A 23,410-nucleotide genomic window follows, 5' to 3' on the forward strand; every position below is an offset into this window, starting at 1 on the left:
CTGCCGATGGCCGTGTTAGGGCCACAGTCTCACACTAACCCCTCCGTAGATTATACTTCCCAAACGCAAAACATTATTAAAGACCCAGGCCCCCTTCTCATTTACCTTTTTTTTTTTTTAAGTAAATACACATATTTGCTGTACATGGAGGAGAGAGATTTTTTAAAAATCCTAATTTAACATTATCTCAGTTTCTGAGTTAGTTATTTAGGATAACTAAAATTAAGACTATAAAATATCCTCCTGAATCCCCCAGAACACTTTTGGGGGTACCCAGAAGATTGTGTGTAGAAGTACAGAAAAATACAGAATTTCAAGGCTAAAATGTCCCAAGTTTGGATGATGCCCAGAAGGATGGGGGAGAGAAGAGAGAGCACATAGTTTGAGGGATTCTATTTCAAGAGCATCTGATTTATGAAATCTGGAAAGGAAAAAAAAAATGTGTCTCTATATACTTAAACCAAATTTTAAACTGCTCCAGTGTGCATCTGTTAGAGTAAGGTTACTACTATCGGCCTGTGCCACTAACTTAAAATTGGGTTAGAACTTTTAAACAAGAATTAAAACAATTTTTTAAAAAAGATTTTTTATTTATTTGAGAGAGAGCAGAGTGAGCAAGAGAGAACACAAGTCGGGGGGGCAGAGGGAGAAACAGACTCCTCACTGAGCAGAGAGCCCGATGAGGGGCTCAATCCCAGGACCCCAAGATTATAACTGGAACCGAAGGCAGACGCTTAACCGACTGAGCCACCCAGGCGCCCCCAAGAATTAAAACACTTTAAAGAGCACTTTCCTGGGCATAAACGAACAAACAGACACACACACATGCCTGTCTGTTCCTGTAGGGCTCTTGCCTGCAGAGACACACCATTTCAAGCCTCTTCCAGGGAAGCTAAATGGCAGCTCTTCTTTAGCCATCTCTGAAGGGACCATCACTACTCTGGGAGGGTTTGCTTGAAGAGCGTTCTTATTACTGACAGCTCTTCATCACTTTATGCCCCCACCCTGGTTACTGCTAAAATGAAGTCTCCACCTCTCATCTCCAAAGCAACATCAGTAGCGTTTTGAGAGTGCTTAAATAGAAGATCGTCCAAAACTAAGAGGTGTTAAGGTCCTGTATCAAATGATTCATAGCGGCTGGATACCTGTGCTATTAATGTAAACATAACGTGCTTGCCAAGAGCACTGGCTCTGGGATCAGGCAGGCTGGGTTTTGATTCCTGGCCCCGTGACCTACTAGCTAGCTGTGTGACCTTGACCAAGTACAGAACCTCTCTGGGCTTCAGTTTTACCATCTGTAAATGAGGGATAATCACAGTATGCACATCTCGGGGATGTGAGGATGGGATGAGATCATGCCCATGAGGTACTCAGCACAGTGCTTGGTACATAATAATCAATCATCACTGTTATTAATAAGCCCCGATGCAAAGGCTCTCGGGATTCTGTGGCTGCTACAGATCCTGAGCTGTCACCATTCTCGGTGATGGAAGTGTGCCTCTCTCTAAGGCTTATGTGGACTGCAACATGCTCTGTCTATAAATACGTACTACTGTTTACCTTACAAAGCCCCAGTTGCCAGTAGGGTCAAGGTACCAAAATAACCCCAACTCTTCAATTTCCTCTGGGTCTAGTTTTAATGTGAAATGAGGAATTGCCCTCTTCACTTTCATGGAGTTTGTGGAATAGTCTCTTGGTAAAGCGTGTCCATATGTATCCAAACTAAAGATACTAAAGAGATACAAGAAGGGCACCTGGGTGGCTCAGTCGTTAAGCGGCTGCCTTCGGCTCAGGTCATGTTCCCAGAGTCCTGGGATCGAGTCCCACATCGGGCTCCCTGCTCCACGGGAAGCCTGCTCTCCCTCTCCCACTCCCGCTGCTTGTGTTCCTGCTCTTGCTATCTCTGTCTCTGTCAAATAAATTAATAAAAAATCTTAAAAAATAAATAAATAAAGAGATACAAGAAACACAGAGTCACCAAAGGGAGTGTGATGCTGCTGCCAAACATCTTGGCACCACAAACTATAGATACTCCAGAACATTTGAGGTGCCATTTATACAATCAAAATACAAACAAAATCCAGAGGAAAACCCCAAAACCCATTTTAGCCAGTAAGCAGTAAGTTGTTTTGTTTTTTAATGAGTTTCCTTAATTTCAGCACTTAATTTCAAAGGCCGCCTCTAACCTTTCTGTCAAGCGGAAAGAATGACTGTTTTTGAGTTTGTCTGTTTCTCCCTCTTTTCTATTCATGCTTATGGAGGGAAAAGTGAAACAACTAGGGCCAAGGGAGTGGGGGGGGCACGGGGGAAGGAGTAAGAATAGGAAGTGGAGGGGAGGAGAAAGCAAAGACCAAAGAAGGAGGAAAAGGAGGAGCAGAGGAAACAGAGGAGCCCAGAAGCTGCATATGCACTCAAGGAGAAAGCAGAATTGGCTACACTGGGCTTGAGAAAAGACTTCAAAAGAATGGCCACAGAAGCAAAGACAACAGCACTGGACACATTTCACACCAGGACAGGATTTCAAAGGAGCGCCACCCGTGAGGAGAGGCACTGTTTTCTTTCACTAGCCCTTCCCCATTCAGTGGGGATTGCTAACTCGGTCCGTGGCAAACTCAGCTGGTTAGAGCACAAGCCTAGTGACCATGGCTTTGATCCCAGGGTGAGCTTACGGGTTTTGCCCCATCTCAGGCCAGGGGCAGCTACTTTGCAACTGTATAGCACTGATCAGAAGAGGACGCCTCCCCCAGAGGGAAGAGGGGCACGGTCTCTTGAAAGTGGGTCTAATTCAATTCAACATAGAAATTATTTAGTCCCTACCATGTACTGGACATTGGATTGGTGAAGTGTCATAAATATATGATATCCATATTTAAGACGCATGGGATCCTGCCTTGAGCAAAATACAGCTCTGGCAAATGATCTTTGGTTTTGGTGTCACACACAACAGGGCTAATCCCAGCTGCACTGCTTTGGACACATGATCCTCTCGGAGCCTCAATTTCTGCTTCTGTAAGTAACAGAGCTCTTACTTACTTACACACACACACACACACACACGTCTTAAAGGGTCACATTTATTGTGAGGGTCAAGTAAGACAGTATCTTTAAAGTGTCTAGCATAGGATGAGCATACAGTTAGCACTCAATAATTGTTCCCTCCCTTTCAGAGGTGACTGACTCAGCAGTTCAATGGCAAACCTTCAACACACACAAACCCTACACATACCTTCACACACGAAGTTGAAAACAGCTTCATTTCCAAAAGTCATCTTAGACTGTACTCTTCAGCACAGAACTCTCAGCCAAGCAGCCCAAACTAGGTCACAAAACCAGTATGAATTTAGCCTGTTGTTTTGCTCCATCAATTGTCTGCCTTCGAGAGTTTTTACAGTACTGCAAATACACAAGATATTACACATGCACAAGTTTATCTACTGCAGCATTATCAGGATTGTAAAATGCTGGAAATTACCTAAATGTCCAGACAGAGGGGATTGGTTAACTGAACTCTGGCACATGCATGCCGTGGAACGCTATGCAGTTGGAAACAAGGAGGAGGAAGTGGCATGAAGAGATTTCTACGGTATATGGTTGAATGGAAACCCCAGAACTCAAATGAACATATAAAGGGTGTTAAGAAAAAGACAGTAAATTGAGAAACCACTCATGTATCTGCTTACTTTCACAAAAAGAAACACAAGAAGGATCACAGCCTACCAGAGGAAGGAGCAAAAGGAAAGAAGGACAGAGGGGAGGGAGTAACACTCCTCACTCTTCCAAGTACTTTTTAATATAGTCTTGACTTTTAGAAGCATGTTAATGTTTTATATATTCAAAAAATAAAGTGAAATCAACAAAGATGGAAAAAAATCTACCGCTGAATGCAAAGATACATGAATGAACCCAACTATACATTCTTGTTAACACAACACTGAAGTGGGGACAGGGGAAGCAGCGGACTACAAAGTTACCAGTACTTTGTTATACACTCAGCACGGAACAAAAAAAGAACTGCCAGCAAATCTTGAACTCTTTCTGGTAGGTTTGTTTTTCAAAGTGGTATGGGCATAGCAATTCTAAAAGTATTTTATATGAACTATAGGCGTGAACGATAAAGTAAATGTACTGCTGGGAAGCAACGCAGGGAGATGCAAATATGGAGCGGGGGATGGTGAGGAAGAATTCTGTGGAATTGGGTTAGAATTGGGAGTATTAATATGAACTCATGATTTCTTAGCAAAGAGTGCTGTTCAAGAGAACTTTCTGTGATGGTAGAAACATTCTGTGTCTGTGCCGTACAGTATGGTAGCCACTAGCCACGTGTGGCTGCTGAGCTCGCAATGTGTCTGCTGAGTATGAAATGTGCCTAGTACAACAGAAGAACTGAATTCTAAATTTTATTTAACTGCCACACGTAGCAAGTGGTCTATGATATTAGACGACTCAAATCTAAAGGCAATGACACCATAAAAATACTTAGCACCCAGATTTTGGCTTCTAAATCCCATTCGCCACTAAAAGGAACAAGGGTCCCTGGAGAAATGGTTGATTCCATGGCTGGCACAGGTAGGTTACAAGAGGAGGATTATGTTTGCCAGAAAGTAAGAAGTGCTTTAAGAAAAAAAAGGCACATAACAAGGACACAGGAACCAGCTGAAAGTGCTCTTATTCACCAAATTAGGGACAGCTATAAAATAGCAATCCATGAGTCCATATGGGTCATGGATAGAGGAAAAGAGAGCTCTTCCTTAGCAGATCACACTTGAATACGAGCGTCATAGAAAAAAATTACTTATTGACATTTCCAGGAGAGGAATCCCAACACCCACGCCTCCATACCTTACTTAATCCACTTTCTTTCTCAGAGACATGGTATCTTTCAATTTCTAAATAAAACATTCATGCGCTTAACACTTTTCTTAAGAAACAAACAAAAAAATACTTCTCTGAGTCACCATTTCAACAAGAAAGTTAATGAAGAGTTCAAAGGACCCAGGCTATACAGGGTTGGAATAAGAGTCCAGGAATTCTCAATTTCCAAGTTCTGGAGAAATCACTTAAGGACACCTCTCTTCTTTGTCCTCCTCCTCCCTGAATTAAGTCAGATGAAATTTAGTCATTGTCTGTAGCTTCCTACTCTGGCTCAGAGACGCTCAATCTCTCCTCCTCTCTATTGGAAAGTATCTCAATATGATGATTATAATGAAATGCAGCCAAGGCTTGCATCTTTGAAACTCTCTTACTAGCTGTCAAAACTGTTTTTCAACAACACTCCATGCCCAGAATTATTGTGATTCCTTCAGTGATTAAATAAACAAAACACATTTTCACTACACAACATGAACATGTAACTAAGAAGATAAAAGGCAAAAAATCATTTTGTAATTTCCTTAAAGAGACAAATATACTAGAAACATCAATTTGTAATTTATTATTAAAAAATTCTTAGACATATCAAATAAAAAGGAGGGAACACCCTATAGCTCAAAGAGGAAACATTCTCTCAAATCCAACAATACTAAGTACCCTACAACATGAAGAAGAGATGCAGCATTTTTCCAATTTGCCTATAAAATCTGTAATTCCACTCTTAGAAGATACAAATAGAAACACTGTTACTGTTATTGAAACAAATAATTATCAAAGGAGAACACTGACAGCAGAATGAACAGACCACATGCTGATCACCTAGAGGTCCAGGCTATGTGGCCTGGAGGTGGGGGGCGGGGGATGCTGCTCTTTCTGTTTGCCTAAAACTCTGTGTGATGACATCAGTTGTGAGATGTACATGAAATCTAGCAATTCCATTTCTATTATTTACACTTCAAATTATTTATAGTCCTCTGTACTTCAAGGTCATATTTGCAACGACCCAAGGAGTTACAAAATCATTTTCTGGTTTGTTTGGGTTTTTTTTAAGAATTTATTTATTTATTTGACAGAGAGAGAGAGCACAACCAGGGAGAACAGCAGGCAGAGGAAGAGGGAGAAGCAGACTCCCTGCTGAGTAGAGAGCCTGACGCGGGGCTCGATCCCAGGACCCTGGGATCATAACCTGAGCCGAAGGCAGATGTTTAACCAACTGAGCCACCCAGGCGCCCCTCATTTTCTAACACTGAAATAATAATATTAATGATGACTTTGGCTGAGTGCTTACCATCTATATGCCAGGCACTGTACCAGGCATTTACAATCATCCTATGAGGAAATAACTATGATTACTTCCACTGAAAAATAAAGAAGCTGAAATTTGAGCTCAGACTTTCTGAGTGAAATTCACACACACTTGGGCATTAAACCATAATAGTATTTTTATTCTTTATCCTTGTTATCAATATCAGATTCAGGGACTTAGCAATAATAAAATAGCTACTACCATCAATTGAGTATCATACTGCACCAAACTCCCTGCATATGCTGATTCTTATGCTCATGACAGGCCTCCCATGAGCTATTATCATTGGCATTTTACAAAGAAGGATATTGGGCCCAGGTACATTAAATGACTGTCCAAGTAAGTGGCAGAATTGAGATTTAAACCAAGGCATGTCTGCTCACAAAATCTACTGTTTCAGGGCTACCTCCCCTTTCCTTCCTCCAAAAAAAAAAAAGACCAGATGTCTCCTATGTGGGTTTCAGGAAAGAGGATGGCAGCAGAGGAGAAGAAGAAATTCCTAGTAACAAGAGAATGAACAAACAGTTGAGCGCCCAGAATCTAAATGACAAGCCTCTCCCTATTTGGGAGAGCTCATTGTTTTGCAGTGCCTTGTTGCTGGATTCCTGATTGTAGCAAATTCCAGGGCTCCAGACTGCAGGCTCAGCCTCTGACTAACACTACAGTGATTTATTTGAGGATAAATACCTCTGTCAGTATGTCTTATGACTGCACACAACAGTCCAAGCGGGCTGGAATGCGCGGAATGCTCAGGACTGCGGGCGCTGAGGCAGCACAGCGCTGCGGGCGTTACCGGCGGCCTCTCGCCGCCCAAGGTCTCGGCCAACGAGAAAACAGCAACTCGGAGCAGTCACGTTCCTGCCAGAATCAGCAGCATCCTCAGAAATTAGAACTGGGGAAGCCAAGCACTGTGAATAATTACAAAACATCAATTCATGCCTGGGGAGGGGGAAAAGAGAGTAGGCTCTTGTAACCTGGATCTACAAAGCTACACCTCCTAATCATCAGGCTACCTCACCGCCCCCGACAAGCTCCCCGACCCCGAGAGTACCGACTGGCTGCACGGTTGCCAGAGCGGACCCTCCGGGCAGCTGACTGGCTGTCTCCAAGCGCCGAGAACACGGGAAAAGGCATTCCACTCCCTTTGCGGGGCATGCGTGTTCAGAAGAGAGTGCAAAGGGGAAGCCGGAACAAGGCGCACAGAAGCAAGCTACTTTCTCAATGTAAACGTGGGAACGCTGTACGGATTCAGAAAACTTTCGTGTCAACCCCTGTTTCACAAATAAGAAAACTGAGGCCCAGAGAGTGGGAGAAACTCATGTCATGATCGTAGAGAATGCTGGTGGCAGATGGAGGACCTGCCCCAAGCCTGGTTCTCAACAGCTACAACAGGCTCACATACCAGAAGTGATGAGCAGCACCTTATCATAAACACAAAAAGCCATCTTTCCCACTTTAGGAAGGTCTCAAGTTTATACCATGAATATACAAGGTGAGAATTAATTCAATTGCCTCCCCCCCGCCGCCGCCCCCTTTCTGCAGTTTTGCTTTCCACAATCAACTGTGGCCTGGAAGTGGATGATCCTCCTTGTAGTCAACAGTAGCTGAATGCTACATCCCAATGCCTATGTCATTCACCTCACTGCATCACGTAGACATTTTATTATCTCACATCACCACAAGAAGAAGAAGGGTGAGTCCAGTACCACAGATATTCTGAGAGAAAACCACACTCACATAACTATTATGACAGTATTATTATAATTGTTCTATTTTATTATTAGCTATTGTTGTTAATCTCTTACCGTGCCTAATTTATAAATTAAATGTTCTCATAAGTATCTATGTCTAGGAAAACACACAGTGTAAATAGGTTTGGTACTATCTGTGCATCAGGCATCTACTGGGAGTCTTGGAACATACACCCCTCGGATAAGGGGGAGGAGAGGGGCTACTGTACTTTTTTTTTTTTAAGATTTTATTTCTTTATTTTGAGAGAGAGTGAGAGAGAGCAAGCATGAGAGGGGGGCAGAGGCAGAGGGAAAGGGAGAAGCAGGCTCCCCACTGAGCAGGGAGCCCGATGCGGGACTCAATCCCAGGACCCCAGGATCATGACCTGAGCCGAAGGCAGACACTTAACCGACTGAGCCACTTCTTAATGTGTACAACTCTAGACTCCTAAGCAAAACATTTTACATACGTCTGTCCAGGCATTAACCTTTCCTTCCATTTCCTGGCCCATAAGACATTCACCAAAGACTGATTCTCCTAACAACCATCGGTGATACAGGCAAGAAAAGGCAGTCTTCAGACAACCACCCCCCAGAAGCTGGAAGAGAAAGCTAACATCCGTGGGGAACACACACACACACACACACACACACACACAAACAAGTTGGAAGGGAAGAAGAGGTCATCTCTCAAGGTATCAAAAACGGTTAATGCCCCGCCTGGCAGGAGAGCCCTGTTCATCCTTTCACTTCATTGCTGGCACAAATTGCAGAAGAACATGGCCCCTGCACGGAGCACATGGAAGCCAACACCAAAACGCCCTCACTTCAGAAAGAGGAAACTCACAGATGGGGGTTGAAGATGCGACTCATCTTAGAAGCATGGTCATTTTCACAGTCCAGGTCATCGTCCCCTTGCTCCACGCTGAACTTCCTCTTGCTGGGACTGATGGGCGGGGGGCCTGTGCGGTGACTGCTGAGGGCAGACGCCACAGGGAGGGTCTGCATCCTGGGTTCTCCCCTGAGAGCAGCTTCACCTACGCAGAGAGAGATGATGTCGTCACCAAGGAGGCGAAACTCCCCCACCTCAGTGCCCCGCTTCCCCGCCCACCCCTTGCAAAACTACTCCCAGTGGAAAGTTTTGGCAACAGGACGGGCTGCCTGCCCTTCTCAGAACATGGCCTGAGCGCGAGGTGAGCTGCCAAGCACAAGACATTTTACACAAACGTGGGTTTCTACACAATAACTCACTCCCCTCCCCCAGCTTTATTGAGACGTAACTGACACACGGCACTGTGCAAAGTTAAGGTGCACAAGGGGTTGATTTGATACACTTATATATTGCTAACACCTCCATCACGACACATAATTCCCATGTCTTCAATAACTCTTTAGGGTAGAGTTTAAAATCAAAAGTTGCAATAAAGTAACAGATGGGTAAAAGTACTGACCACAAACCATCTCAAAAGTTAATTTAAAACAATAAAGGTCTTTTAATGGGTGGGTATTCGACTCTACCTATAAGAGAATGACCTAACACAGGCTTCACTAGAACATGACTAGAAACCCACTTTTCCTGCCTGTTACATTTTTATTACAATTTTGGTATGTTATTTTTTCTTAAAGAATGAGGAAAATTTATGGGTTAATAATTCACATATTTGCCCAAAATGTTAAAAGAAATGAAAACACATTGTTTAATGAAAAATAAACATTTCATTCTTACAGCACACTAAAAATGGCACATTAAATATATTTTTTACTATTATCAGCACAAAGTTTCTGCATATAATTTGTCATGAGCTTGATACACAGGTGCAGTTCTCAAACACTTTCAAAGTTAAACACTCAAATTGGAATCCGCATTGTGATCTGATTCAACATCTTGGGAGTTTTTCATTCCTGTAATTAAAAAGACTTTGTACTAGGCGATAACTTTGTGCTTCATTATTAATTAAAATAAGCATAACCCTTTATCATAATAAAAGTTTTACACCTTCTAAAATTTATAAACAAGAGTAATATATATTTTAAGAGAAAATTTCTAGTTTTCTAAGTCATATGGGGGGGTTACCTAAATTTTTCACAAATAATAACCCTTTTGTCATGCTATTATTCATTCACGCTGGCCTCTAAGGCATGGCCAATTCTGTCTCCACTTGGTCACAATTTGAGAGAAATATTAGGATAAAGTCAACTTCATCTGAGACCTTGTGGTACCTTAGAAAGGAAATCTTTGTTTGCCACCACTAATTTTCATATCATCACAGATGTGTGGACAGTTTTAACAGTTGTTTGCTTCATACACATATGACAAATATGATTTTGTTAGGGAAAGGAGTGAGGGCAAAGCCTCCTGAGTGTTTACCAGGAAAAATAAAACTTTTGCCAATTTAGTCAGCAAGATATAAACTAGCAAATATACAGTGACCCCCTAACACACCTCCAGGCAGGATTTCTTTTAGAGATTTTGGCCCCAGAGCAAACTGGAACTTTCCATTTTAAATGAAATACCTAAAAACAGGCCATATGCTGGCCTGCCACACTCAGACATTCAGTAGGACTTTGGTTGTCCTCTACATCCTATTTATGAATTTTTGGTTTAAAAAAGCAAGCAAACAGGGGCGCCTGGGTGGCACCATCAGTTAAGTGTCCGACTCTTGATTTGGGCTCAGGTCATGATCTCAGGGTCATGGGATCGAGCCCCATGTCGGGCTCCACGCTCAGCACAGAGTCTGCTTAAGACTCTCTTTCCCTCTGCCCATTCCTCCTCAAATAAGTAAATAAATCTTTTTTTTTTTAAAGCGAGCAAATAAAAAGCCATGCTAATATTTGTATTGTGATAAATCAGAAAATATTCTTTCCAAATATGCTCTCCTCTCTTGTACCCTCCACCTCCACAGAAAGGGGAGAGGGCATTTCCAATGTAAAACGTCAGTAGCCCGGCTAACTTTTGGAGGAACCCTGATGATACCCCAGGAACTCAGCAATTGCAAATCAAGCCTCATCGACATGGCACAGAGCCACCATGCCCTCTGACCTGTGTTTCTCCACATCCTTGGCAGGTTCAGCGGAGATGAGGAGTACTTGGGCTCTGTCTGGACCCCTGGGCTTTGGGAACCATTTTATCAGATGCCAGACGTGTAGCAACAGCAGTTGCCATGGAAACCTGCCACCACAGCAACAAATTCAAATCACACCAAAAAAAGAAGAGCCACCCATTACAACATTAGCATACACTGCTCAGCGAAAAGCAAAACTCTTGGAGTTAGAACAACATTCCCACTGCACTCCCCAATTTCCATCTTAATATAAGCTCGTTTGTGCTTGTTTGCAGTTTAAGTTCATCAAATGGAGCACTGCTTATCTTTAAGACCAAATCGCTGGTGTCTGACAGAGAAAGAAGAAAGTGCACAGAAATCCTTTGGAAACACTGGGATTTCTAACCTGATAGGTAAAAGACCCACAGAGGAACCACAGGTGGTTCTTCTTCCCTAGAGGCTGTGACAAAACTGTACCAAACCCCCTAGAGCATGTTGTTAGTGCTGGAAGGGGTCCTGTACACCTGGATTCCCTCTTTGGACAGAGAAAACTGAGCCCCTAGACATGGAGGGCCCTGCTCAGGTTCACACAGTTAGTGGGTTTACTGTAAGCAAGAACCCATGCCCTCTGCCTATCAGAGTGACATCCCCTTGTAAACACTGTGCAAGGCCCACACATGGCTCGGAGCAAAGGAACTAGGGGTAGAAGGGAAGAAATTCACAGTTACAAGTGCAGAAACAGGTCTTTTCAGTTACGTCCCCTCATTCATTTCAGGGCCTCCACTCAAGGACCCTCATGCAACACCTTGTATTATAAAGTGGGATTTGCTTTTATTATGGTCAAAGTGGCAAATGAAGGTTAAAGTTATTTTAGAAAAACTGAAGAGAACACACAGACTGGGAATCAAGACACTAGCAGGACACTGGCACTGCATTTCGGGCCGGCTGAATACTGGCACACACTCCCCTCTCAGGCCTGCCTACAACAAGGGGCTGGGCTGGCCAACACCTAACACCTCCTTCAGCCGTCAGGGTTAGTAACCCAACTCTGATCCACAACCCTGTACTCGATCAAGTACCAACCAGCCAACATTTACTAAGCAATTATTACTCGTGTAACACTGAATGAAGGCAGCAAAATGCAAAGGTGTCATATGCTCAAAACACCAGAAAGTGAACCCATGGTCATATAAACTTGGAAACCATGAGATTAAACAGTTTCCACAGGAGTTTCTTCACTACAGGCCTTCTTGTCCTCTAAAGCACTTGTCCATTTCCAAGCCAGAAACTCAGCAGTGCTGCTTTTAGTCACCCCATCATCCTACAGATCTCTGTAAACTCCATCTTCCACAGCAGCATTCTGGCCATGCCAACCCACCAGGACCCCAAACAGCCAAGGGCTTGCCAGTCACTGATGAAATAACCTCCAGGCTGCTTCTGCATTCATACCCAACAAGTGGTCCCACAGCCTTCCCAGCCTTTGTTCCTAGTATCCCCCTTTGTAAGCTCTCAGAGTGTCAGCCCTAGAAGTTAAACCAGACTGGACATCACTGCACAGAGATCTCACCATCTAACCCCAAGGCCTTTCCTCAGTTTCTTCCTCCGATCTTTTATACTTAAATCCTATGCATCCAGCAAAGGCCACTTAAAATGCCTCCTCCTTCACGTTGCCTTCCTTGACTCCTCAATCTAAAAGTCATCACTTCTTCTGAATACCCATAGAAATTTATCCCTATGATACTTCCCTTCCTTCTTGGTTCTGTGCTCCTTGAAGCAGGGGACATTTAATTCATTTTATATACTCGAGAATGCAAAGCACAATATCTTCCACACAGGAGATGGATGGTAAACACTGCATGAATGACTCAATGAGGCAGGGCAATGGGGCGCCCAAATTAGAGAGTTATAGGATATGTTAAAGATCAAAGATGCCATAAAATAAGGAATCTCAAAAGATCTATTTAAGAATATATAAATAACTCTCAAAACTCAACAATAAAAAGAACTTGATTTAAAAATAGGAAAAGAGATAGGCAAACGGCCAATAAGCACATAGAAAGATGTCTGACATCATTAGCGATCAGGAAAACATAAATCAAAACCACAATGAGATACCACTTTACACACACTAGTGGGGCTATAATCAAAAGACAGAAAGTGACAAGTGTTGACAAGGATGTGGGGAAGTTGGAACCCTCGTGCATTGCTGGTGTAAATGCAAAATGGTGCAGTTGCCGTGGAAAACAATTCTGGGCAGTTCCTCCAATGGTTAAACACAGAGTTACCACATGAGCCAGCAATTCCACACTGAGGCATATAACAAGGAGAAATTAAAACACATATTCACATAAAAACTTATATGAATGTTCATAGCAGCATTATTCATAATAGCCAAAAACCCAAATGCCCAGCAACTGATGAATGGGTACAGAAAACATGCAATCTATCCATATGATGGAACATTATTCAGCCATAAAAAGCAAGGAAGTACTGATTCATGGATGAACCTAGAAAACAGTATGCGAAGTGAAGGAAGCCAGACATAAAGGGCCACATACTGTCTGATTCCACTGACATGAAATGTCCAGAATAGGCAAATGTGAAGAGACAAAAAAGTAGATTAGTGACTGCTGCTGAGGGGTGGGAGGAGAAGCAATGGGAAGTGACTGCCAGTGAATGCAGGGTTTCTTTCGGAGGTGATGAAAATGTCCTAACATGGATTGTGGTAAAGGTTGCCCAACTCTGTGAATATACTAAAAACCACTGGATTGTATACGTTACACGGGTGAATTACGTTGGTGTGTGAATATCTCAAAAAAGTTGTTACCCTCACCCATAAAAAATAAAAATACATTCATAAGTTGATGAAAAAAACTCTAGTACTATTAGTACCTTTCCTACCTCAGGTTTTTTACACTGAACTGTTACATAAGAACAAGCATCTATTCATTTTTCCCCTAGAATGAAAATAAACCTTTTGTTATGATAGCTACAGCTCTCTACAATGTTAAAGTCAGATAACTTTTTTTTAAATATTATTAAGTTAAGAAAAGGCAAAGCAGGGAAGGAACCGCTTGAGGTTATGGAGGCACCTGGATTCATCAGAGTTCTATTAAGCTCCAGCTCAGCTTGTAATCAGACTGTGTGTGTGAGCGCCTGCTGCATGCTGAAGGCTTTGTGCAGGGCCCTCAGAGAAACAAGTGATGAAATTTATACAGACCCAGACCACAAGCAGGGGAGGAAAGAATACACACCAAAAGGAATTTACCTTGAGGTGTAAAAGACTTTTTGCTCTTGAACTAATGTGTATTCTAAATTTCACAACGGTTTGGTAATTGAAAAGGGAGAAAGGATTATCTTTCTTTTTCAGAAATAAACAGGAGAAAGGAGATCTGAGTAGCCTGGTGTTTCAAGTTTCTCAAGTTGGCCTCACTACAACTGTCAATTTAACTTAAAAAAAAAAAAATTCTGATTATAACAAAGGAAGTTCAATTTTCAAAATGTATTTGGCATTTTTAACTAGGGATGGGGTACTGAAGAAAAATGCCCAATAGATACAAAGATTACATAACTGCTGTTTTTAGTCATGGTGGCAGTTCTAATACAGGGATCAAAAATATTTTTAAATATGTCTTCCAATGGAAGATGAGTAAAGATTTTTGGTCCAAGATTTCACAAGAATCAGCATATATTAATTTCAATTTAAGAAAAAAAGTTTAACAGAGAAATAAAAATAATTGCTTAGCTTTATGATGTGCCGTATAATGATTCTGGTGAAATATTACAAGAAAATTCTGCTTTCAAGTCAGAATAAAGCAGGAGAAAAGCAAGGCATGGGGACAAGATCCAGGAAGATGTGGCCTAGTTTCAGAATCCTGCAAAGATTCTAAGACTCTTTACTTCCTACATTTTAATAGAGCTAAGCTTGAAGTTTGTCTTACAATCAACTGGCATATTTTAATAAGCAAGACAGCTTCTTTCTTAGTGGGACACGAGATAATGGTGCATCTTAGACTGGATACATTATGAAACCCAACTGGAGGGCCTTCAAAACAGCACGTGTCTTGTAAGCCTCTGCTTCTTCATTTGTAAAATTAATGGTTTGATTACATCACCCTGATGGCCTAACTTCAGCTCTAAACATCTCCGTTCTATGTAATGTATATCTTCCAAAGTTAAGTTATACTTTAATTGCTGATCAAGAAATACTAAACTTTTATAGGGCACACTTTACACAACAGGAGAAAAAACTGATCCCACTAAGTATTCTTAACTTATCTCGTCCTTGAACGAGATGTAATTAAAAATCAAATACACTTCTAATTCTCAGTGTTTGAGCTTCACTCACTTACTCAAATACCATAAGAGAGTTGTAGTTAGCAAACTGAAAGTGGAAATAAATATAATCTGGTCCACAAAATGTGGATTCAACTTTTATACAACTGAACGATGAAGGCCAAGGGCCTTCAACATGGAGGTGAGGCAACTGATTTGGTTCAGAGACAGGAAGGGATTCCAGGGAAAAGCAGAGGTGGCTTTAGAACCCAGGTCCCTCAGCTCCTGGTCACAGTACCTCTTCACCAACTCTGCGGGCCAAGTGCCATACAAGGATTTGTGACTGCATTCAAGACTGTGGCATGCCTCATGAGGAATTAATCAAAATCATGGCATTTATTGTCATTTTCTGAAGATTAGTCAAACAACACAAGGCTGAATTGACAGTGTCTTTGTGTTTACGGAGAAGGGAAAGGTACGTCTGTAGGAAAAACAAAAAAAGTATCTTGCTGTAACTTTTAAGGGTAGATTTTTCACAAAAATCTGGATTGCCTTCCTTGCTCAAAAGATTTCTTCCACAATTTAAATCGTTGCTGTGCTTAAGACTTTATGTTCAGATCAAAAAAAAAAAAAAAAGACTTTTATGTTCTACTCCCCTCCCCAGCCCTTTTATCATGTTTGAACCTAAATCAAAGTAAAACCACAGCTCGGTTCCCCCCCACACACCCACAAGCCTTTGGGCTACGTGGAAACGTCTCCTGTCTGACCACAACCCACGGCGACCAGACTGACATCACCCTACTGGCGAGAGTCACCCAGATAAAACAACTGCACTCTCCTCTCACACTCAAGACCGTGCAGGGCAGCAGCCTGGGGCTTATACATTTTCTTTCAAATAATACTTCTTTGTCTCAGGGACTAGCAGCTGGAGAGAAGACAGTGAAGTCAACCTCTTTCACACAGTTCAAGTGGTGGCTATCCCCATTCTGGTTCCCTTTTTTCTTTTTGTACGGAGGGCTGTTAGGCAACATGATGAAACCGGGCGAGCCAGCAGAGATAAAAGTCGTGACGTAGTGTCTGCCCGAGGCGCAGGGATTACAAGCGATTCTACTACTCAGTGACCGCGCCCCCTCGCCCCCACCCCTTTCCCACCGCCGCTCGGGAAGCCCAGAGCCACAGCTGGAGACTTGCAGAGCCCCATCTCACATCTGGAGGCCAACCCTCAGCGAAAGGTCACTCTTGTGCAGTCAGCCCGGCGGGGGAGGCCAGGCCCCCAGCTGAGCATGATTTGAGCAGCTCTGGTCTTTTTAGAGCAACAAGGAGATTGCTCAGGAAAAAAGAAAAACAAAAAAACAAAAAAACGCTTACGGTATATTGCTGACTGCTAATAATATAATTAAGGATAACAAAACACAGTAAAATGTGGAGTTGAAACATAGGCCATTATAATCAGAATTTCAAGTAATCCAAATAATCCTGTAAATGTTACACGTTGTCTGAGCTTTCCTGTATCTTATGTCAGTATATTTTATTTTTAAAGCATTTAAAAATAGGACCTGTTACTCCGGTTTTTTCTTACTGTAGTCCTATAATGCAAGAAGGTAAGAATGATTCCTGAATTCTAAGGAGACTAGTGTTTTAAGAATTAAGAGAATTGCTCGAGGTCACAAAGCTGATCCACAGAAGAGCTGGAAGGAGACACATGGCATTGGAGATCACTCCATTTTCATATTCTTTTTAGCTGCGCAGGATGCTTTACAGGTTAAGGAAAAGGAGTGGGAGGGGCACCTGGGAGGCTCAATGGGTTAACCTTCTGCCTTTGGCTCAGGTCATCACCTCAGGGTCCTGGGATGGGCTCCATGCTCAGTGGGGAGCCTGCATCTCCCTCATTTCCCTCTGACTGCCGCTCCCCCCTGCCTGTGCTCTCTAGCTCACTCTCTCTCTCAAATAAATAAAATCTTTAAAAAAAAAAAAGAAAAGAAAAAGAAGAAGTGGGAGGAAGACAGGTAAAGGGGAGGAAGAAGGTGAGAGCAGGGCGGGAAGTCCAGAAGGGCAGTGTTATGGGCTGAGTTTTGTCCCCCCAAAATTTCTAAGTCCTAACCCCAGTACCTCAGAATGTGACTGTATTTAGAAACAGGGTCTCTACAGAAATAATTAAGGTTAAATGAGGTCATTAAGGTGGGCCCTTATCCAGTAAGTTGGTGCCCTTCTAAGAAGAGACACAGACACACACAGAAGGAAGACCACATTAACATGAAGACGGCCATCTGCAAGCCAAGGACAGAGGCCCCAGAAGAAACCAGCCCTGCCAACATCCTGACCTCAGACTTCCAGCCTCCAGAACTGTGACACAACAAACATTTGCTAAGCCCCCAGTCTGGGGTGCTTTGTTATGACGCCAGAGCTGAAGAGCACACAGAGGAAAGACTAGGGAGGGAAGAAGGGTGGTGAGGACAGGTCTTAACCTAGGTCTGGCTCAAAGGGGAAAGCTCTTCAGTTTGGAACCAAACAGCTTCAGCCACCTCGTCTATTCCAGCTCACCTAACATGGCAGGACTGGTCAAGATGCAGGGATGCCGCTTTGGGATTAGACGCCGCAGAGGAGAGGAGACCAATGGGTCAGCACCGATAGAGTGGCTGGGCTCCAGAAAAAGTGTAGCGCTTCAGCACAAATGAGCAGGGTGCTCTCTGAGACACACAGGTGAAAGAGACAGCCCCTACAGAGCAAGTCTGGTAGCACCTGCTCCAAGACAGTGCAGGTGCAGCTGGTGCATCGGGGTGGAGGATGTCTACAATCCTTAATGGTTTTAAACAGCTGTAATTCTATAGGGACTAGAACAGAAAGGGTAAAAAATAACCCCACGGGAACAGTAAAATGTCTAGAATTCTCAATCTCCATTCTGAATAGACAATAAAATACTTTAAATAAGTTGAATAGAAAGGTTAATCTGAATATCAAAAAGTACTAACTCAAGATATTTTGAAGTCAATTAAAAATTATATTCACACCCATATGTTGCTATTCATTTAATTAGGAGGTTTTATACCACTTAAAATAATTTTGCTGTGTTTGGAGTTAAAAACAGAAAGTCCCTGTAATGTCATTTACTCTACTGAATTCACTTTAAAACTTAACTGTATCTTCATGGAATATGCAACACTGTAACCTCGGGGGCACCTGGGTGGTTCGGTCCATTAAGCATCCAATTCTTGGTTTCGGCTCAGATCACAATCAAGCCCCATGTTTGGAGGGGGGAGGTTCCCGCAGTCTGCTTCCCCTCTGCCCCCTCCACCCCCCTTCAAATAAATAAATAAATAAATAAATAAATCTTTTTTAAAAATACTGTAACCTCGGTGAAATTATCGCCAAGTAAGAGAATTGAAATTAATGTCTTATTATACATAACACTTCAGCTTAAAGAAAAACTCAGGTATCTAACAATGACACAATTAGGCTGAAGATCAGCAGATCTCGGTATCAGGTTGGGTTTTGGCTTTCGTAAATCATAACTGGGACTCAAAAAGATCAAACAATTGTCTGCATCCTTGGTTTCCTGAGCCAGACCAATGACCACACCAACTTCTATTCTTGGTCCTCCAACCCTAGACTTGACTCTGATAGAGCTGCAGAGGGTTCAGAGTCAATCAGGAAGCCTAGTTTCAGAGTGCGAGCCCTGCTTTCCTGTACCGATGAAGCCGGAAGGGCTGTGTCTGCCTGGATATTAGAACATCGACATAATGTGTCACATGTCCTCACAAATCCCTGTCTGAGGGCCTGGCACCAACACGTGACCTGATAAAGGCAGCCCAAGAACCTTTTAGCGCCGAGCGTACAGAACCCTCCTTAATGGAAAAGACCCTATAACAGCAGAAATTCTTCACTATATTTACCAGAAAAACTGCTTTTGTGACATGTTACTGTTAATGAGAAGGAGGAGAATTATAGAAGGTTTTACAGATGGTATTAGAATCAGGCTGAATCTCCTCCATGGTAGAGCTCATAAATGTTTAGAAGGAATCACCGAACAAGGTGAAGTGAAAAAGGCTTGTTCTAGCCTCTTCAACAGTTGAGTTGCCCCCTGAGGGACTCCAGTTGCCATAAAATAGAGATATTAAGCTGTGGGGGAAATGGTAAATGTAAGTGGGTAATGTAAGTGGGTAAAAATAACCCAAAGAAACTCTCCCTTTAAGCCCTTTGGTGTTCAACAGGTTAAACAACGAAGGAAATATGCTAGTATCTGCATTTTCAAAACGTTCTTCACGTGAAAGGAATTCTGGAGAGTATGACTGGGCCAGGGGCTCCTGGAGGGTTAAGTCTTACAATGAGCCACTGACCACTGGAGGAGGAAAGAAAAAAAAAAAAGAAAGAAGACAATTTTGGGAGGGAAAGGTGAGCCTGGAGGCTTTCCTTCCTGATACCCCATAAACCTGTGGAATGGACTCATCACAGTCTGCCTATAGAAGAGTCTGCCCGTGCTCGGCTCGCTCTAACACCATGCCCGTGGTCAGGAGTGCCTTGCTTCTTTCAGTACCCTGACCACACTAGCCCAGTGCAGAGAAAATCTGTCAAAGTGGGCTTCGGAATCAGAAAAAGGTGTGATCTTGGCAAAGTCTCTTCACCTCTCTCGTGAGCCCCCATTTCTTCATCTACCTTCCAGGATTTTTGTGAGGATCACTGAAAACTTATAGAAAGTTCCCAGCCCGGAAGAGGCCATGTACTGTACTATGGTTAATTCCACCAGATAACATTCCCATTTAAAGGATGAGATGAGGGGTGCCTGGCTGGCTCGGTTGGTTAGGCGTCTGCCTTCGGCTTGGGTCATGGTCCTGGGGTCCTGGGATCGAGTCCCACGTCAGGCTCCTTGCTCAGCGAGGAGTCTGCTTCTGCCTCTGCCTGCCACTCCCCGTTTGTGCGCATGCTCTCTCTGCATCAAATAAAAAAAAAAAAACTCTAAAAAATTTTTTTAAATAAAGGATGAGATGATGGGGGCATAGGAGACTTCTCCAAACGTCACTCTCACTATCCATCCAAAGCTCCTCTCCTCTCATAAAGTTCGCACATACACAGTTTCCACCAACTAACTGAAAAGGTCAGGAGAAACAGCCCAAGGAGCATGGGTGAGAAAGCGTTCCCAAGCTGTTCCACCAGGAGCCAGCAGGCGACCTTGGGGCAGGCACCTGACTTCCTATGGCTGTTTCCACGTGTGTGAAAATGACCATGCAAACCCACACCCAGGTAGGCCCTGAGCTAGTTCAAAGAGTCAACAAGACACTTGGCACAGTGCCCAGCACATAGCTGGTGCTCAGTAAACTAGCACCACTTCCTCCCCAGGCACACTCTCCACTCAATATGCTTGCTTCCGTGCACCTTTCTCCGCACTAGAATGCACGCAGAATCCCTCTCAGCCAATTCGTATTCATCTCCGCTTTCAAAACCCAACCCAGAGGCACGCTGCCATCCCCAGCCCCAAGAGTACCTCCTCTGACACCATCGGGTAAGGCTGACCGACATCACAGTCCTGAGTGACATTCTAGCACTGCCTGCCTCCAACTCAAAAGCTACAGATTTTTTGAGCAATACCATCATGTTTGCTATGGTCTCTAAATATAAATAGGCAGTCTTGTTCTCTGCCATATATTCTAGTCCCGACCCTGAGGAATAAAATGAGGCTCCCAGGAACCAATTCAAAATTCCTATACACACTGGCATATGGACTGTTGAAGGTCACATACGGGCCTACCTATTCCAAATATGAAATCTCATTATCAGCTCCAAACCCCCAACAGAGCTGAAGGGGGCAGGTAACTAAGACGTAACAAATATCCTCAAATATCTCAGAAAGCCATTGTGTTATCCCACAGAGATGCATTAACTCACTGTATTACTTATCATTGCTAAACATGCCGGTTTCAGAAGCCACAGAGCGACTTTTCCAAGGATTAAAATAGGATGCAGTTCAAATACTGAGAGAGTGACACACAACACGGAGAGTGAAAGCAGCATTAAGAACTCAGGCATGCACATAATTCAAGTGCCTAATAACCACGAAGATTATTCAAAGCAACCCACTTAAAGTAACATTCTGTTAACTTTATCAGTGAAAGAGTTAGGTATTTGAGTAATTTTTTTCCAGCTTTTTATTTCAAAAAAACTTTAAAGCCACCAAAAGTTGAATGAACAAGGAACATCCCACTCCCTATGCCTAGATTCACCTAGTATAAGCATCTTGTCAGTGTCTTCCCTACACACATACACTGTTTTTTGCTATAACTGCTATAATCATTTGAAGTAACTTGTACCGTATCATATTTCACCCCTAAATACTCCAACAAATGTCTTCTAAGAACAAAGACATTCTCCTTCGTTGCTACAATCATCATCACACCCAACAAGGTAAAGCTGATATACTGCCATTATCTAATAACCAATCCATATATCCGTATACAAATTTTCTGAACTGAATGCCTTCTTTTCGGAGAGTATGGGGGGAGTGGTGGGAGAATCGAGATCCAATCAAGAACCACACACTGCTAGATGTAGCTGTCATGCCTCTTTAATTTCCTTTTATCTAAAGGAATTTTATCTTTTTTTCCTCTTTCATGGCACTGACATTTAAAAATGATCCAGACCAGGGGTTCCTGGGTGGCTCAGTCAGTTGAGTGTCTGACTCTTGTTTTCAGCTCAGGTCATGATCTCAGGGTTGTGGGATCGAGCCCCATGTCGGGCTCCATGCTCAAGTGGGTAGTCTGCAGAGATTCTCTCTCTCTCTCTCCCCCCCCCCTTTGCTCCCCCCCCCCCCACCCACTCATGCATGCACTCTCTCTTTCTCTCTCTGAAATACATACATCTTAAAAAAAAAAAAAAAAGATCCAGACCAATTAGCTGTCCTACAATTTGTTGTGGCCTGATGATTTCCTCACAATTACATTCGAGTTGAACATTTTTGGCAAGATATTAGGGAGGTGATATTGTGCACACTTCACTGAATGACGTGAGGAGGCACCTGGCGTCACTTTATGCCACTGCTGGTGAAGCTAAGCTTGATTACTTGCTTAAGATGGTGTCCACAGATGTCTCCACTATAAAAACGTAGCCTTTTCCCTTTCGTAGTAACAATGGGTGTACGTATCTTGCCATTATCACTCAATCTCTTACTCATTTATTAAGCACTTTTTATTTGCTATACAAGAGACCAGAGCTAAGCTGGATCAAACATAAAGTTCCTGATTACAAATCAGCAAAAGTCTGATTTGGGACAGAATTTTTTTTTTTTTTTTTTTTTTTTTTAAAGATTTTATTTGTTTATTTGACAGAGAGAGACACAGTGAGAGAGGGAACACAAGTAGGGGGAGTGGGAGAGGGAGAAGCAGGCTTCCCGTGGAGCAGGGAGCCTGATGTGGGGCTCGATCCCAGGACCCTGGGATCATGACCTGAGCCGAAGGCAGACGCTTAACGACTGAGCCACCCAGGCGCCCCCAGAATTATTTTTTATATAAAAGACAATGAGGGGCACCTGGGTGGTTCAGTCAGTTGAGCATCCAACTCTTGGCTTCAACTCAGGTCATAATCTCATGGGTCGTGAAATCAGGCCCTGTGTCAGGCTCTGCGCTCATCGGTGAGTCCACTTGAAGATTCTCTCCCTCTTACCCTCCCCCAACTCACACGTGCACACTCTCTCTCTCTCAAAAGATCTTTATTTTTTAAAAAAAGACAAAAAAATACATAAAGAAATACCCAATGTTATCAGGGGCTGACTTATACTTTTCCTGGAATACAGCAGGTGCTCAATAAATATCTGTTGAATAAGTGATCTGTATAGTTCAGGCAAACCAAAGCTATTGGCACTAACTTCGTGTTTCAATTCTTCCTTCTCACATCACCTATACCTTGGGCAGAGAGTCTTCAGCCATGAGAGATTAAAATACCTGAGGGATTGGACTGCTGAAATAAAGTCTGAAATTCTTCAAACTGGTAATCTAGACCTCCACAGCCATCCCTCTAGCCTTGAGCCTCTCCCTCTCTGGGTTTCACTACTCCTCCCAGACTCCACTGCATGTGCTGTTCCCTCCTACTGGGGATGCTCTTCTGTCTCCCTCCCACCTATCTAAAACATACGCTCACTTTCATTCAGGTCTGGGCTAGGGTACAAATCCTACCTTCTTCATCAAGATCTTCCTTGGCAAGTCAGC

General features: G+C 43.0%; 1 protein-coding gene across 6 annotated transcripts in view; it reads right to left on the minus strand.

Moving 5' to 3' along the window:
* VGLL4 (vestigial like family member 4) overlaps positions 1-23,410 on the minus strand; it is a 153,236-nt gene that overhangs the window by 31,746 nt on the left and 98,080 nt on the right. For 4 of the 6 annotated variants that reach the window (XM_032411948.1, XM_032411950.1, XM_032411949.1 and 1 more), the window contains one exon: positions 8,753-8,942. In XM_032411948.1, the coding sequence (XP_032267839.1) occupies positions 8,753-8,942 (190 nt within the window). Of the gene's footprint in view, positions 1-8,752; positions 8,943-10,945; positions 13,277-23,410 lie in introns of those variants that run through there. The other 2 variants (XM_032411952.1, XM_032411951.1) reach the window with 2 other exon arrangements.

The sequence above is a fragment of the Phoca vitulina genome, unplaced genomic scaffold (genome assembly GCF_004348235.1).
Source record: "Phoca vitulina isolate PV1807 unplaced genomic scaffold, GSC_HSeal_1.0 scaffold13, whole genome shotgun sequence".
Taxonomy (NCBI): Eukaryota; Metazoa; Chordata; class Mammalia; order Carnivora; family Phocidae; genus Phoca; species Phoca vitulina.